This window comes from Corythoichthys intestinalis, chromosome 6, assembly GCF_030265065.1.
Source record: "Corythoichthys intestinalis isolate RoL2023-P3 chromosome 6, ASM3026506v1, whole genome shotgun sequence".
NCBI classification, from domain to species: domain Eukaryota; kingdom Metazoa; phylum Chordata; class Actinopteri; order Syngnathiformes; family Syngnathidae; genus Corythoichthys; species Corythoichthys intestinalis.
This window is the reverse complement of record NC_080400.1, coordinates 23,777,539-23,795,758: the sequence shown is the minus strand read 5'-3', so window position 1 is coordinate 23,795,758 and position 18,220 is coordinate 23,777,539. Positions and strand designations below refer to the sequence as shown.

The following is an 18,220-nucleotide window of genomic DNA, read 5'->3' as shown; positions in this document are numbered from 1 at the left end:
GCTTTTCTTGTGGCAACTGACAATAACGTCTCCAAACGTGCAGTTCACTACGCATGGTGGGCGGAGTTATGTAAATGAACCGAACATATAAAATCCAGATTTGCACGCGCCGTGTCATTGTCGTTTAAAAAACGACGCTGACTACGTCAAATTTTCGCGATAATGACCGAAATCCCTGAAGTTTCGACGTGTTTTTACAGCGAAATAACTCTCATTTTTTTGTACTTTTAAACGTGGGACGCCTGAGTCCAGGGTTCTAATGTTGGAGACCGTCGAGCGACTTCTTTGAATGTCCCCTCATTCAGCCTCCATGGAATACCATCCGACGAAGGCACCACCGGTGCCGCCTCACAAAGTCCAAAGTGGCCGGCCGGGGCAGCCTCACGAGCGGCTGCTCAAGTGTGTCCTGCTCGGGGACGGAGCGGTGGGAAAGACCAGCCTGGTGGTCAGCTACACCACCAACGGATACCCTACTAAATACGTGCCCACAGCATTTGACGACTTTTCCGGTGAGTACAATGAATGAAATTGACGTTAAATCCATTGCTGTAATATTATTCTCAGGCCACATAATGACATTTAAATACAAGAAACGGAACCATTTTATTATATTACTTTAAAGTACATGTAAGCTAAACTAAATGGTTTTCAATTATGTGTTTGAAAACAAAACGTGCTTCAATCTTGAATGGACACATTGTTATTATTTTTATTAGTTTTTTGGTCAAATATTGTACATTAGATTTTTTTTAAAATTTTTTTTTCACTTAAAATGTTTTCCATTATTTTAAAGAAGTTTTTTGGCGGGGCTTTTAATGAATAATTATTTATATATATTTGTTTTTAATTTTGTAATGTAGCTTTTTTTTGTTTGTTTGTTTAAGCATTCAAAACTTTTTTCCCTCCCCCAACTCAAAATTAAAAATTGTTCCAACACCAGCGTGTATTTTGGACACTTAAAAGTGTAAGTGGTTGTCTTCGACTACCATGTATCTCCACTAAACCATCTGCCTGAAGTTAGCTACGTTAGCCTCCAGGTCCCTGTACCTTGATTTGAGTAGGCAGTGCTAAGAATGGACAACTGGGTGGACTTTGGATAGCCAGCAAATAAAGTTTGGTCCCTGGCCACTTATACATTGTGGAATCAAACAATAACACCCTCTATCAACCGCCTAGTTCCGAAAATGTATTTAGTGCTGCAACGATTAATCGAGTAATTGGATTAGAAAAAAGCTTCGAATCAAATTTTGCCGCTTCGAGTATTCGTTTAATTAGAGTGACGTTGTCATGGTTTGTTTTGAAAGTGTTTGTATTAGTTTTATTGATTTGGGTAGATAACTGCCTTCTAGTGGGAACAGTGAATATGACATAACTTATTTAACATGGCTGAATCCAACTGTTCCCTGTTAAGACCAAAATAAAGTAAGTTTTTGTTTGGGCTAATATTTTTTTAATGCATTTGTAATTTAGTTTATAGGTATATTTAGCCGTTTTGGAGGGGATTATGTGTTTGAACGATTTGTTAAGAGTATTGTCAAAAAACGTTAGCATTGTATGGCATTTAGGCTAGTGGACTTTTGCAATGCAAATTAGCTGATTTTTCTTTTGTCGCACTTAGATTCTTATTTATTTATCATAAGATCAGGTATTTTATAAGGGTGTAACGGTACATGTAATAGAATGGAACCGTTTCGGTACGGAACAAGTTTCTGACGTAATAAAGCCCTTACTTTTCGAGGCTGTGAGTCGATCGGATTACAGTTCCTTTCTGTAGATTATATTTACTCCGTCTTCTCTACTATAATGAGGACCAGCACGGTACGACAGTATAACCTAGAAATGTCAACGGCGCGACAACGTAGCCGCCGCGAGAACGCAGTGAAGCGCGGGCGTTAGTCACTCAGCCAATGCACACCAGTCGCAATGCGGCCGTGTGTTAGATTCGTCCCAGAAGCGGCTCAATGCGACACAGAGGAAAAGAACTGCAGAGTTTATTATTTGACGCGAGACGCGGCCCTCCTGCGTCAATACTACTACCGGTAGCTAGGATCGGGCCAGAAGTCACTTGTGTAAAAATACGGTGGATCCGGTCGATTTTCAAACTAATATACTATCATAACCCACTTTTTGAGTCCATTAGATCTCTTGAGTGGTAGATCGGGGCACAGTTGACTTGTCTTTGTTGATTTACTGCTGTCTTCTCTGCTATAATAATAACCAACGCGTCCCCGTGTTCAATACAAAACCCTCCTACCACAACAAAACAAGTAGGTACTAATACATAGGAACTAAAGTTAGACAACATAAAATATACAATATAAATGAATACTACATCACATTTGTAAAATATAAACACATAGTAAAATAAATAATAGCCAATTTAAATAAAATAAATTGAAATGTGCTAAAACACCTGTAATTAAATAATAAGAATAATACACGCATCCTGCTTACACAATTAAATTTATTAATTTCTGTGTGGCGCTTAAACTTGAGAAAATCCACCAATAAAGCTTTTGAAAACCGTTCATAAGAAAAAAAATGTTTCTTTGAGGCATTTCATTTGTAAAATACATGTTTAAATCTTTGTCAATGGGATTGCTTTTCTCTTTAGCACAGGGCTTCTCTTTTTCTTCTTTCTTTCATAAAGAAAGCTGACCAATACGCAGGGTCTGAAAGGCAAATTGTTGTTGGATTATCTTTAAATACCCGCTACTTTTTGAGCAGAATTCTAGCTTTGTATAGGCTAATGTTCCTATTGTTGAAAACACAAAAGTGTGTAATAAAAAACTAGCACATTTATATTTTGCATTTTGTTTTCTTACTGTACCGAAAATGAACCGAACCGAGATTTTTGTGTACTGTTACACCCCTAGTATTTTAATGTATTTTTAAATGAAAGTGCAATTCTACATAGAAGAAACACTCGTGAATTTTATTTTGTATCCACATTTATTGTTCTTTTGAAAGTGCAATCTTAGCAAGCCTTGGATTTTCATCTCCTAAAATTGATTCTGCAACGCATTAAATTGTTCCTAATCCGATTACTCGATTATTAGAACTAACTAGTTGATGAATTAATCGACTACTACTAGCTGCAGCCCTAAATGTATTGTGAGCAAAAAGTCACAAATATGACCCCCAACCCATATGTTTCACACCTCCGACAAGATGGTGTACCTCCAAAATAATGTCTATACTTTGCACAAATTTACTGGATTATTAAAACCTATTCTAGGCAGAGGTGATGTGAACGTGTTTCTACCTGTTTGACACTGTAAAAAGACAGCACCCACCCAAATTTGTTCCATGTCCCATAGTAATAATACTAAGGCGTGTTTGTTTTTCCTACTACCCTTATGCATGTGGGTTTTGTTTCCTGTGGTTGACTCCTCCCTGTTGTTGTTGCCATGTTGCCACTTTGCCAAACGTGTCTCTGCAAGCTTTTGTGCGCGAAACATTAGCAAACTAGTGATTTGACCCGTGCACGAAAGTCATTTTCAGCAAGTCCGCGTTTGTGTTATGTCATAATCACATCCAGCCATTAGTGTGCCCTTTGGCTTACGTTTGCAACGTTGTATGGATTTGCGAGCTATTATTATTATTTCCATAGGAGCTGGTGGAAAATGAAATACTGAGACAAACTGTCTTTGTCATTAAACTTTTAACTGTGCACACGCATGTTGAAGTAACATTTACAGTAACTATCATTTCTTTGTGAATATAGGTTTCTCCTGACTCTAAACAAGTTTTGAAAGATTCCTTGTAAAAAATCTCCTTGGTTTCAGAGTGACCAAGGGCATATAATGCATTGATTCTCTAGCCAACAATGGTGGCGCGCAAAATAATCGATGTCTTTTACAGTTCCGTTGTATTTAATTTTTTTTTTAATGCCCAGTCACTCACTACTTCAGGCCCTGCCTTTTAAAGCCATACACACTTAAAGTCAGATATATTACAAAATAGCGCAAAATACAGTGGATTTAATATGTGAGTCAAAATATACTGGTAAACTGCAGTGATTCCATTTGTCTATAAATTACGAGCCCTGCGCTAATTAGCTTTTAAAGCCAACTATACTGCCTCAAATCCACATAAAAACACTCCACTGTGGGAAGAGAAACCACAAAGACCCACTTGGCGGCTCGCTGTCAAGTTTTGGTTAACACAAGCGGACCCGTTGTTGTGGTCGTCGTCAGCAGCCTTGACCCGTGGGCGCTCTCCTCCACATCTGTCACAGAGGCTCAGAGGCACAGATTGTCTTGACAGAGACTGATTGTGCACTTGGTGGGGGGAAGCCAGGAAGGGGGTCGGGCGGGGGGCATCGCTCCATGATGATGTCATCGCTTTCAGGGCCCCCGAATGAATGAAAGCGACCCAGTTTTTTTGTGTGTGAAAGTTGACTTGAGAAGGGTTACGCAACGCGGCAGGTGCTAACAAGTATCATATGACCCATGATGACTGCAAGAGAAAAACTGGAATATGACACTTGATATTTCTTTGCAAGTGGAGAACGGAATGACCAAACAGTCTTTTTAACGCTAAAAAACATTGACTCTATGAAGCACGCAGTATTATAAAAAATTATGACCAACTTGCACGGGTTTGACAGATAGTGAACAATTCTTTTTTTAAAATGGGCTTCAATCTGTTTCTTGGCTCTCACCGTTAAAGTTTGCTGTCAAACCAAACAACTTGTCTTTAAAACAACCACATGGGTGATTCTAATGAAAGCTATGCATGAGGGGTGGGACCCTCTTAGTACCTCATGAGACGATATGATTTACGATACAAAGCCCACGATAAGGATGACCTCACGTTATAGCGATACAACGATTATCGATAAATTGGTCAGGAAATCATTCTAGCATATTCTACAAAGTAATAAACAGAAAAACAAGTTATTTTCATCTTTCTGATGTGAATTGGAATTTGTTTATAACTTGTATACGTCCAATCCATTTGAAGTAGGAGGAGTGGCAGCGAATGAACAAATCCCTCTCACTTTGAATGGATTGGACTTCTATAGCAGTCAATGGCAACCAATGAGTTTAATTTGGGGGCATTTCATCCCCATTGCTGATGATTTTCAGTCACTTCCTATTGATTTCGGGGACAGGTGTATGGTAATTATTGGTCCGATAATAGGAATAATGACGTCATCCTAATAAATCAATAACATTATAAATAGGCCCGATAATAGATAATATTTTTGGCACGGTGTCGGTGGATTGCGAGTGCGTTTGTTTCCATTCTTGTTTTGACAGTTTTGTTACTGTTCTAGAGGTCGTATTTTTCCATCACTGAGTGATGAACCTTACTATGGCATTTAGCAAATGTTTGCGTTTTACAGTGTTATGTTTTCAAGTTATTGAGAGGCCTTTTGGTTATCGATAGGCTTTTTGTCCTATGATTGCCAGGTTAAGAAAGTTTTTTCATAGACCAAGACCACAACGGTCTCCTTTCCTGTTGCACCAAATGTTTTATCTGCTGACAAAGCACAATACCTGTTGGGTTTATGTTCATTTTAGTTCAGTGCTCATTGTTCAGGGGAACACATCGTCATTGACATTGATTGTGATTAACTCAAACTATATTTGAGAAAAAAGGGCACTTTATTTGAAGTTAAAGCTTCTTGTCTCTGTTTTGTTTATTATAATAATGTTCATGTCATCATGCAAAATCTGGTTAAGTCAAAGGCAAATCTATGCTGAATCCACCATTAGTATTTTTGACCTCCAGGGGTCCCAAAACCCAGGTGAATATACATTTAAACACTATATTATCGGTTATCGTATTGGTCTCGGCCTTGAGGAGCAGGAAGTTAACGATACCGGTTTCAGAAAATGGATATCGTGTACCAGTGATTTCGGGAATTTTTCAGGGTCACTTCCTGTTGATTTTGGGGCATATATGGTTCTCTTCCGTTTTATTTTGGGTTACAGAACAGGAAGTGACTTGAGAATCTCCCCAAATGTATAGAGAGTGACTCAAACTCAACAGAAAGTGATCTGTGACTACCCTAAAATGAACAACAGTTGAATTGTAAATGCCCTAAAAATCGGAAAGACTGGCTGCGAATGCTCTGGTTTCAAATTGACGAGGGTTCATACAAGGGTATCTTGTCAAGAGTCAAGAATCTGCATTGGACAAGGTGTCAACAGTCAAGAATCTGCATTGGATGAGGTGATGATGCTGGAACTTTGGTTTGGTGCTGTTGCAGTGATATTTACAAAATGACTGCCTGCAGAAAACATCAAAATTCCCCTCAGTCCTTGATGATATGGGGCTGCATGTCAGGCAAAGGTACTGGGAAGATGGCTGTGGTTAAATGCACAAGTTTACATTGAAATTTTAGACAGCTTTCTAATCCCTTCAATTGAAAATGTTTGTCATTTCTCAAAATGACAATGCATCATGCCACAAAGCTAAAACTTAAAGCATTCCTTGGAGAAAGACTCATCCAGTCAATGGCATGGCCTGCAAATAGCCCAGATCTCAACCCTATTGAAAACTTGTGGTGGAAATTGGAGAAAAAAAAAAAAAAAAAAAAGATTCACAACAAGGCGCCGACCTGCAAGGATGATCTGGCAACTGCAATCAAATAGAGTTGGCACCAAATTGATGAAGAATACTCATCAAGTCCATGTCTCAGAGACTGCAAGCCATCATAAAAGCCAGAGGTGGTGCTACTAAATACTAGATATGTGTTTTGATTGTTATTTCTTTGTTTCTCATGATTTTATATATTTTGGGATGTGGAGTGATTCCATATATATTTCCCTGCACTTGCTCTATAAAAGTAACATTTACTGACCACCACAATGTTTATTATTCATTTTTTTGTGTGTTTCTGAATGCTAATGAGTTGCACTTTTGAAATAATTCACAATTTTTTCAAGCTTTTTATCTGAGTTTGTTCTACATGATAAAAAAGGGGGTTGTATATATAAATATATAAAATATACATATATATATATATATATATATATATTTTTTTTTTTTTTTTTTTTTGAACACACATTGCACAGTAATATATGTAGACAGACATAATACTTGAGAATATTCTTTATCCACTGCCAAGAACTAATAACATTACTGTGGCTTTCGCATGAGGTATAGCTGGATATTTTTTTTTCATTTCATTGGGGAAAGACGATATGACATACTACTCTTTAAAGTGTGTATGACAGGAGAAAAAGTCTTAAATAACATTATTTTGTGAATTACAATCATATTTTGAGACGATTCAACTATATACAACAATTTGGCAAAGCGCAGATGACGAGAAATTAGTCTTTTAATCTGACGGTTAACCACGCCTACCATTATAGGGCTCTAGCGCGCCCAACAGGAGGATGATGTCGGCAGGAGAATGGTTTCATTTGTTTTACTATTCAGCCCATTGAGGGGGAATTATACAGAATGAGGAAAATGCGACAAAGAGAGCCGCAAATGTAATTGTTTCAGTCCCTCTACTCCAATATTTTTACTTTTATTTTTCCCCAATAGCTAAATAAATGGTATGGTCATGACAAATAACAGTCTTGTGCTTAATGGAATATGAAATAATAAAAATACATTTATTCAGAACGACATGGCAAAATTATTTCATAATGGTCAAAACTGTCGACTTAACCTTTACTCTCGCACCTCACGAACGGTATTATGCCACTGTAGTTAGTCGGGCTTTTGTCATTTCCCTGCCCCGGCTTTGGAGAATGTAAACAAATTAAGAGACATGACAGCTAGCCGACATGCTAACCCTAACCGAGTAATGTTTCAAAGTCTTCGAAGCGAAAAATCACACATAACTAGCCCGGATCATTTTACACGGCAGCGGGGTTGTCGATTGTCTTCGCCGATCGGCAACTGCCCGGCGGCGAGCAAGTTAGAGCTCGTCATTCCCCTGCAGAGGGCAGAGGGCTTGTTTGCGGAGAAGCAGCTGGACAATGACCGCCGGACAAACCGGCCGATGTCGGAGGAGCGCGTACCTGCCACATGGTCATTACGAATATGGCAAAATAATGCTTTACTACACGGCGAAGACATAAACAGCGATAGAGTCATAGGAGAGCAGCTGCATTGTTGTGCAGCTAACATGGCAGATATGTGTCTGAGCAGAGCTTTTCTACGTGCCCCTCCATGATCAAACGTAAAATAAATAGTCCTTTATTTTAAGAGAGTTTGTAGTGTTTACTTTGTAATCGCTGTATTCGCGGCTATTTTTAACACAGAGTTGCAATTTCTGATCGGGTGGAAAATTTGACAGAACACCGGGCATCGGAAGAGGGCAATAAACCGAGTATAGTGCTCTCCGGGGGGGCATAACACGATGTTTACTCACTTCTTTGTAAGTCCAATGGTCCCACATTAGTAGGGCTTGTTTTGGCCAATATCCGCCGGTGAGTGGGAACCTTTTGAAACCCCAAAAAGGCTCACATGCCTCTCCCTGGTGTAGCACCATTTTTCTGCAGCCGTTTGGCTGGCGTGATGTGAAAAATAAATAAATAAATCTGCAGAATCAGCTGAATCCGCAGTCCATCTGCATGCTATAAAGCAATGCTTTATTGTGAGACACTGACCTGGGTTACATCACGTATGCATTTGTCCTAAACCAGAAACTGGAGCCGGAAGGAACTCATTTTCATGGCGCGGGATTCAAAAATTGAATATATAAAACGATCGCTTCCACACACATCCAAGCGGACCATTTCATTCAGGAGCATAAAACACCGCGTGAAATATGAAATAAACATGCTTTTTTTGTGTCATACGCACTTAGTTTTTAGTAACACTTCAAATGTATCAATGAACAGTGAATATATAAACACTAACCATTAACAGCGACACCTTTATAGCCACGTAATGTTTAGGATAATGTTTTGTTTGCCTCCATTTTGAATGTGTACGTATTCATCTTGTTTCTGGTGTTGACTTCACTGTTCTTTGTTAGTGCTATGATGAGGCCGGCGGTTTCAAGCCAAGGCTTTGATCAGGTGGATATATGCGACCACACACACCCTTTAGGCTTATTGTAAACGTTTCCATGTGCCCGTTGCTTTGTATTGCAAGAACGAATGACCCCGTCGTTTAAACTCGGGATGACTCACGAGCTTTTCATAAATGGGGCCCAGGGAAAGAGTCGCACTGAACAAACAAATCTGCTTCCCGCTCGTGTCAAAAACACAACCGACGAGTACAAACTGTCCCAAAGGCCGTGTATGCCGTGAAACCAATTGATCTCTTCTTTTTTTTTTTTTGCCCACAGCTGTGGTTCAGGTGGACGGAAGCCCTGTTCGACTACAGTTGTGTGACACTGCGGGGCAGGTGGGTTCAAGACACACACATAGATATCCAATAATTAACTGCTATAAATTCCCATATGGGGACACATAACCCATACTTTAGTATGAGCTTCTTGCGAAAGATGGTTGCTGAAAGTATTTAGGTATGAAAGTTTAGTTGTATAGAGTTCATTTTGCCGACATTTATAAAGCACCTGACGAAGGCGGAAGTGCTCGCCGAAACATGTCAGGTAAATAAAACCACCTGGGATAAAAGAAAAAGTTTGACGAATTTAGGTATGCAAGTTGTGAAGTTCTTAGAACTCTGATTATGGATAAAATGTTTCGTCTTTTGTCATTTTAAAAAGGCCATTTTGTGACATTTGTGACATGATTTGGCCCATTGATTTTTCTCATACTGAGGTTTCATTTCATGAAACCAATTTCAATACCAAAATGTGACAAAGACAACCCAAAGAAATATAAAATGCTGTTTCATAAAGATGATTTTTTTTAATCTAGGGGGAGAACATTACAAACCTATCTGGCCCTATGTGAAAAAGCAATTCCCCGCCCCACCTTGTTGAATCACAAACTAAGTTAAATTTTACTGATCACACCCAAACGTCATTGCCACTACCCCTGTTTAATCAAGAAATTACTTAATTAGAACATTGTGCCAACAGAGTAACATGACGTTGGCATTTTAACGTCCCGGGCTGCTTTGCTAACTCAGGACCAGGACAGCTTTCTGTGATTGATGCTGTCCATCAAAAAATTGTGAAGCAGAACGTCCGACCATCAGTTTGTGTCCTGAGACTCTAGCGCTCTTGGAACTTGAAGCAGTTCAACAATCTGTAACACACCAGCAAGTCTACCTCAACAAAACATTTTAGAGTGGCCAAGTCTCATCACCAATTATCGCAAACTCTCGATTTCAGGTATGGCGGCCAAGGGTGGCACAACCTGTTATGGAAACTGCAATTTGTATTTCCTTGGGTTGTCTCTCTGTGATATTAAAATTGGTTTGGCAAATACTTTTTCATGGCACTGTATACCTAACCTCAAAAAACACTGATATTCTTGAACACAGATGTATGTAGGGATGCCCTGATAAGAGTGTAACGGTATTTGTCCTTATTTGTCCTTACAGGCATCACAGTTCGGTGCACGCATCCAAGACTAGGGGTGTGCAATCTTAGGCACCCCACGATTCGATTTGATTATGATTCGGGGCACTACGATTCTATTATTGAACGATGATCACAATTATCACGATTATCACGATTGTCGATGCATCATACATTACTAATTAATAAAGCAGCTGAACAAATTTATGTCCATTATTTATTTAAAATATCCTAATATTCAACGTTTGTTTTTTGTTTTTTTTTACAAGAGATTGAAAAAACATTAACCATTTTAAAGGCAATACTTATTTCTCAATATGCCTATACGACATACAGCTGACCTTGAGATGCTCTTTTTCACGAGAAAGTGCAAAAACATTAGCTGTTTCAAAGGCAGTACTTATTTCTCTCAACAGTACAATAAAATTTACACTGGTGGAACCAATTCCGCATTTTCTGGAAACAAACAAAGTGTCTTTAGAAATAAGACTTCTTCTAACCAATATACTTAGTTTTCACAGATTTCTGTACTATTTCGCATGTTTTTAATGTTACCGCTGTACTTATTCCTGGTTTTAAACATTCTGCATCTGGAGTAACTTTTGTACACCACCAAACAACACACAAATTGACATAGAAATACATGTAAGCAAAGTAGCGCTCGGCGCTAACTAGGAACATCGCAAAAACAACAACAATGAAAGCTAAACAATACAAGAGGGTTCGTGTACTCACCTCTGATAGACGGACACGGGACTTATCAGAACACTAGGGACTTTTTCCAGTTAACACAACTTGAACCTACTGCTGGACAACTGAATGACAACGGAGAACGAACTTTCTCTCTTCCCCTCTTGCTCTAAAAAAAATAACTTACGCACAGAAGAGGACCCAAAGCGCGGCTGCCGTGTCCCTGCCTGTCTCATACACTAATTTATTTTCGAGTCTTTTGGACAGGAGTAAATCTCAGTAACTTCATCTGTATCCATCCATCATAACGTTGGGCGTCCGTTAAAGGTGTCCGGGCGGCAGACATGTGTTGAGTTTTGTTCCGCTTTTAGCGGCTCTCATAAAGTTATTATGGAAAATCAGCGTTTTTGAACATTTGTGAATCGTAATCAAATCGTCACGTGTCGAATCTCGATGCATCTAATAATCAGTTTTTTGGCACACAGCTATTCAACATGGTGAATACATTTGAGTTAAAAAAAATAAAATAAGAAGAAATCCATGTTGGAGTTAGTCCTCCTCTACTGCAGGGGGCTGTAGAGGTAATGCACCTAAACCAATAACTGACATTGCGGGAAAAAGAAGACAAACCAAAATAAACAAAGAATTTATCATTGATCAGTACTAGGAAAGTTATGGGAACTGTCAAGTGCAGTACAGTGATACCTCGTTTTTCGCGGTTAATGGGGACCAGAACACGCCACGACAAGTCAAAAACCGCAAAGTAGGAAAGGAAAAAACAAAATGTTGTTTTTTTTTTTTTGTGTGTGTATTTAATGCATTTATTCAGATTTCGATTTGGAAAGAGATACATATAGGACATGTTTTTTTCATTTTTTCCCCCCAAAGTATAGTTAAAAAACACCCAAAACTTATATATATTTTTTAATAAATGTTTTTAAGCACCTAAAATGTAATTATTATGATAAGTTTTAAACATGTTAGTGTCCCACCGAATTATTTTTAAACAAGAATAAAGTAGAAAAATTATTCTTTATAAAATGCTTCATTGAGTGAGTCTACTCAAATCCGCTCAAGCTGCTTACATACAATGAGTTGCCTCAGCAACTGTTTAACAAGTTAAACTATGAAGGACGCATGTGGCGTTTTGAAGTGTCGGCTTCCAAGTATCTCTGATAAGATCAAACCTTAACGCCTGTCAATCATCGTTAACTTTCATTAGCAACTCCAATGCACTGCCTGACCAAGAAAAGCAGCAGGATGGAGAGTGAGACTACCTGATTGGATCGGGACAGCTCATCTGTATTTATTTATTTTATTTATTTTTTTTTTTTATTGAAAAAAATCCACGATGGACTGAGGGCCCGGAGTTTGAAGCGCGAAGTAGCGAGGGATCACTGTATTACTAACACTATTTGAAGCAAGGGCGTAGGTTTGCATAGGGACGGTAGGAACATAACACTGCCATCTTTTCAGGATGCTCAAATTGTCCCCACCAACTTTTAAGCAACCTTGTTTGCATTTTGTAATGAGTTCAGTTATACTAGTATCAGAGGTTGCGCTAGACTTTTTCGTTGTCTGTCATTTTGACTGACAGTGTCATAAAAATCCGGTCATAATCTATTTTTACCCGTCACTTACATTTTTTAAATGATAATAATGACATATTCAATAGTATTTAGTTTTCATTCATTTTTAATTAATATTCTGTCCGAACAAGCTTAACGAGGCCAACAGACAGCGGAGTGCACCAATCAGCGACGGGCAGACGTGCCATTAGCAAAGTGACGAGGGCAGGACGAGGGACTTGCGCGCGGAAGTAAACATACGAGAAGAACGGAGTTTATTCAATATGGCTAGCGCGAGACAGACTGTTGTCAATGATTCGTGTCGATGTGTTTTAGCTCAATTAAAACTGAATTTACCGCGGATTGAAACATATTCTCGGCTCTCCCGTTCGCCATCCGTGTTGTTCTAGAGACGACTTTCGGCACGCAAGAGTGACGTTGCTCGTGAAGAACACGTCACGCAAATAAACAAATCTGATTTGTCGATTGATTTTGTACCTACTCGAGAGGCTGTGTCCCAGACTTGTCTATCAGTGTTTGAAAAATACAGGGAAAACAGTCTGGCCGTGCTAGGCAAACACTCAGTTGCCTTGACATTTTTCCGAGTAAGGCCAACGACATAATGCATCAAGAGAGACAATAGCTAATTAATATGCTCACTCGCCGCCACCCTGTGGTCTGGGGTGTGAATTGCAACCTGTCAAAATGACGGATGGACTTCAGTTTTTTCCGTCACCGTTTTTAAAAACCGGTCAACGACGGAAAATATTCGGTTAACGCGACCCCTGACTAGTATATGTAATTTAGATTGTCTTCCCATAAGTTGTAAGGATAGAATTTAACCTACCATTATTAAGCTAATTATTTTCATTATGTTCAGACTTACATTTATCCCTTTTTACTTGCTGAATGTGCCAATCCCCCCCCACCCCCAACACACACAGACACATGCTGCCCCGACAGATTCATGTCGACAACATGCCGCCTCCTCTGCCCCCTTCGAAGGGGAGGAATATTAGAAGTTTTTTTGGCCAGCAGCAGCTTCTGCAAGTACTGTAACAAGACATCAATGTTGTGGAGGTGGGGGAAACACCACTAATTTTGTTACCGAAAGTCCAACCTGCATCAGAGTTAGCATAACATTAAACTTCGTGAACCTGCTAAACTGCAAAACTACTGCGGTCAGGAACGCCTCCTCAAGGAATAACGAAGTCAAGCTAGCCATCCCTCATTTGGATCATTGTTTGGATTATGTGCATTACGGTAACGGAACGTGGTGGCTTCAGAGTCCAAGTCCCTTTATTTAACATGAACATTAAATGACACAAGAAAAAAATCTGAAACTAAATCACACATCAGAATTTCATGAGAGTACTTTGGTTCTAGCCTTGGGGAAGTCTAGTATGCCTCAGATGTAGATCAGTCCTTGGATATCTTGATATGTTATATCGTCCCTACCAGTGTTGAGACCAAACCTACGCCCTTGATTTGAAGTGTATTCATTTTATATTTTCAAATCAGGAAACGCGTGTTTTTGCTTTAGCCCCAGGCTGAAGTAATTAAAACACTGAGTGAGCATTAATTTTTGCACTAATTTAAGTTGTGCTTTTTCAGTTTTGGAACGATTACCACTTTATATTTTATTTTAGCTAATATATAACTATATCTTATGTGGGAGTGTATGTTCACTGCTAATGGTTTTATAGTTAACTGTGTGTATTCCAACATTGAAAATGGTAGTATCTTATTTTTATTAAAAAAAGAGTTACAAAGACTGCCAGCTGGCAAGTGCTACCTGACACTAACCTCAGCCGATCCCTACAAAAAGAGGCGTGTTTATTTTTGCACATAAACTGAATTCAATAAAAACAATAATTCACGTGTTTGATATTTTCTTCAATTTACTTTGCACTTTAACAAGAGCGGCTTTTTAGTTTTAGCCAATAGAAAAAAACTTCAAATGCTGTGATAAAAACCGCCTTTGTTTTCCCTGTTTTACCAAACTGTGACCCCCATACCAAATTATGTACCAAACCATGAATTGGGTGTACGGTTACACCTCTACCTGGTTTTCTTTTTCTTCTGATCTGATGCGTTATTTTCATTTTTGCTGATACTGTTCCGAACCCTTATATTTTTCCTCCATGGAAATTAAATTCTGTGTCTTTTCAATTTATTAAAAAAAAGATACATTGCTCTGGAGAGCAGATGAAAAAGTTGGCTTTCCTTTTAGGGTAGCCCTTTTCAATTCAAGATGCAATTTTGCGAAACGAAGCATGGGTGGGGTGGCCGTTTGCCTGGGCTGGTCGAGTTATGACATTGGGTGATTCTTAGTGCATGATTGTTTGGTGCATCATCAGTTCAGTACATGAGTCATACTCAAAGGATGCTGTTTGGTCATGTATCCTAACATGATGCTGTTATGGCAATAAGATTAGCGTACTAGTGGTCAAGCCAAAATATATGATCAGGCAGAAGGGAACTGCTGCGTTCGGAATAATCCAGTCATTCTCTTCACCCTATTAGAGGATATTCTACAACAGCTATAGTTGACACCTGAGTGAAATACCATAACAATACCTGATTTACGTAATCATTGATTAATTAAATAAGCTCCATTGCCATGAATGAATTCCACATATCACGTCAGCATGCCAGCCGTAGTTGTGAAACTAAAGCATCATTACTTCAAGTGGAACCAATAAAGTCTTGTTTCATAAGCACACTCTGATGAACCCCACATTTGATACGCGTCGAGCCCGCCGGCCATTGCCAGATCCCTTATTGAGCCGCTCCTAATACCCGGCTCACAACGTGTCGTGAGCTGCAGCGAGCGGTCGCGCACACGTTGGCGTGTAAGGGCAAATATGAGCAGATTAACGTCCGCGCTTATGTAATTCCACGTGCCAGAAATGGTCGTCATGTCTGCCAAGCGACTGACACGGTGCAAGCGACACGTTAAGACGCGGCGCGGACACGAGATGGATAGATTTGGGAAAGGGGGATTAGTGGGAAGGGAAGAAGAGATTTGATTTGTTTTTTCAAACCATCATGTCATTAACTCATAGTTGCTCTAATCGTTTGTCACGTGACATTCACTCCTCTCTGTCAGATCTGTTGTAATTAATGGTTGACAGCAGGGATGTGAAAATATATCAAAAAGGTGATATAAAAGGTGTTGTTTTTTGTTTAACAAAAGTTGTGAATTATTTTTAAACAAGAATAACGTAGAAAAATGCTTGTCTTTATTAAATGCTTCATTGAGTGAGTCCACCCAAATCCACTCAGGCTGCTGAGAACAGCCTCTCTTAGACAATGACAACAATGACAAAGCACACTTGTGCAAGTTTAACGATGATTGACACATTTGTGCCTTTGATCATAGAGCTACCAAGCTTCTCTGGCAAGATCAAACTACAAACCTGTCAATCATCGTTACAGGCATGAAAATGGGTCCGGGGTTAAAAAGGTGAGAAGGGTGTGGAGGAAATATGTTCCGTTACACTGCACAACAGTCCCAAACGACTAATTTTCTCCCGATTAGTCAGCCGACTATTTTTATGATTAGTCGACTAATTCACTAATCTATTTTTTTTTTTAACTAATTTATCCAGGAAATTTTTGAGGATACTTATTAATTCACAAAAACATTTTGGATCACTCAAATTATTTATTAAAGTACAAATAAACATGCAAATAACAACAATAAATCACAAGTAAACAAGGTCGAATGCTGAAAGCATTAACTAGTGCAAAAGAATGGAATGTAAACAGTTTCAGAACACTGACTTCGCCTTTCCAACATGACTCAAAACAATTCTTAAAAAAAATATTGAGCATTAATATTATAGTATACTACTATATATAATAGTATCATAATCATTCCCAATCAGATTTTTCATAAAATGTGTAATTTTAAAACAATTCTTAGTGTAGAATCTGAATTCTGAAGTATGTGGGAATTAACTCCAGAAATCATTATTTATATGATGGAAATGATGTGCTTTTATTTTTGAAATGTTCACCGGAAGTACATTCTCTCAACCACTAACAGGAAGCTTTACATTCTACAAAAAAAGCAAAAAATTTGGCCTTGCTTTATACAAAACAAAACTTAAACAAATCATAACACAGGCAATTTTTTTTTTTTTCCTTCACCCAGGACGAGTTTGACAAGCTGCGTCACTTCTGCTACAGTCGCACCGACGCCTTGCTGCTGTGTTTCAGCGTGGTCAGCCCGGCGTCCTTTCAGAACGTGTGGGAGAAATGGGTGCCGGAGATCCGCCGGCGCTGCCCCCTGACGCCCGTCCTCTTAGTGGGCACACAGTGCGACCTGCGGCAGGACGTCAAGGTGCTGATCGAGCTGGCCCGGCGGAAGGAGAGGCCCGTGGCCGAGGAGGACGCCCGAGCGCTGGCCGATAAAATCGGCGCCGTCACCTACGTGGAGTGCTCGGCGCTCACGCAAAAGAACCTGAAGGAGGTGTTTGACGCCGCCATCGCCGTCGGACTGCGCAATTGCGAGCGCAGGCAGCGGCGGGAGAGGAAGGTCCGCAGCACGGCCGATAAGATGAAGATGCTCTCAAAGTCGTGGTGGAAGAAGTACATGTGCGTCCAGTAGAACGAGAATTCTTACGTCTAAAGGACAAACATAAGACCTTGAGCGTCGGCTGACCAAACCACGCCCCATATGTTGACTGCGCACTCAAATGTGAAAGAAAGTCAGATCAGCATATGAACTGAAAACATAGACTGTATATTTCAACTATATCAACGATATGTGCTGTACACTGTAAATCAAATTGCCAAAATCACAATCTATCGACTTGCATTCACAAGATGAAGATACAATTTGTTAAAACCACCTTTGATGCTTTACTAGTTTCACAGTTTGTTCCCTAATGAGTACCAAATTGAAGTACTCGGTAGTGTACTGTACGATAATGAAAGCCAGTACGTCCGGCACCATTTTTGTATTACCAATCATCCCCAGCAAGTGATAGAAATGTGCGGATTATTGAGAAATTTTCAAATCAAATGTATTGAAACTGGATTTGAACAGAATCTTTCACTTGGAGAATATCCTCTTGCTGGAATGTGCTTTATTTTTTCAGAAATCTAATATTGAACAAGCCTAAATCCTGAAAATAAAGCAAGTCGATACATTCATTTGTATCTAAAAATCAACAAAAGAACATACCCTAATTATGTGATATTGATTTTAAGGTTATAAATCTGTTAAAAGCTGTACATTCGGAGAAGCTGATTTTTTTTTTTTTTTTTTTTTTTTTTTTTTTAGTAAAACGACTTCAAAATGGCATTCAAATTTCTTTATTATTCAAATTTTGCACATTTTTGATTTTCTGTGCAATTTCAAAACTTCAGTCTATTTTCATTATTTTTTTTTTATTGCAATCATTTCATAACTAAGGTTCTAAATTCTTGATTGTTGCCTATATCGAAATTAAACTGTGATTTTAACATTTAAAAATGTGCTAAATTTGGACCCCCAAAGTTGTGTTTTTTATTTATTATTTTTGGTTAAAAA

At 38.9% G+C, this 18,220-nt stretch overlaps 1 protein-coding gene across 1 annotated transcript; it reads left to right on the top strand.

Annotated features, from left to right (window-relative positions):
• Nucleotides 1-103: 103 nt before the first annotated feature.
• On the top strand, nt 104-17,967 carry rhoub (ras homolog family member Ub). Its single transcript, XM_057838707.1, has 3 exons — nt 104-509; nt 9,272-9,330; nt 16,838-17,967. The coding sequence occupies exons 1-3, from the start codon at nt 290-292 to the stop codon at nt 17,291-17,293; spliced, it is 735 nt and encodes a 244-aa protein (XP_057694690.1). The 5' UTR covers nt 104-289; the 3' UTR covers nt 17,294-17,967.
• The last annotated feature ends 253 nt before the right edge of the window (nt 17,968-18,220 follow it).

Excerpts from the sequence above, each read along its gene's own strand:
- rhoub (XM_057838707.1), top strand. The coding sequence starts at position 290 with ATGTCCCCTCATTCAGCCTCCATGGAATACCATCCGACGAAGGCACCA. Across the intron at positions 510-9,271 it reads AGCATTTGACGACTTTTCCG|CTGTGGTTCAGGTGGACGGA; the intron begins GTGAGTACAATG and ends TTTTGCCCACAG. Across the intron at positions 9,331-16,837 it reads TGTGTGACACTGCGGGGCAG|GACGAGTTTGACAAGCTGCG; the intron begins GTGGGTTCAAGA and ends TCCTTCACCCAG.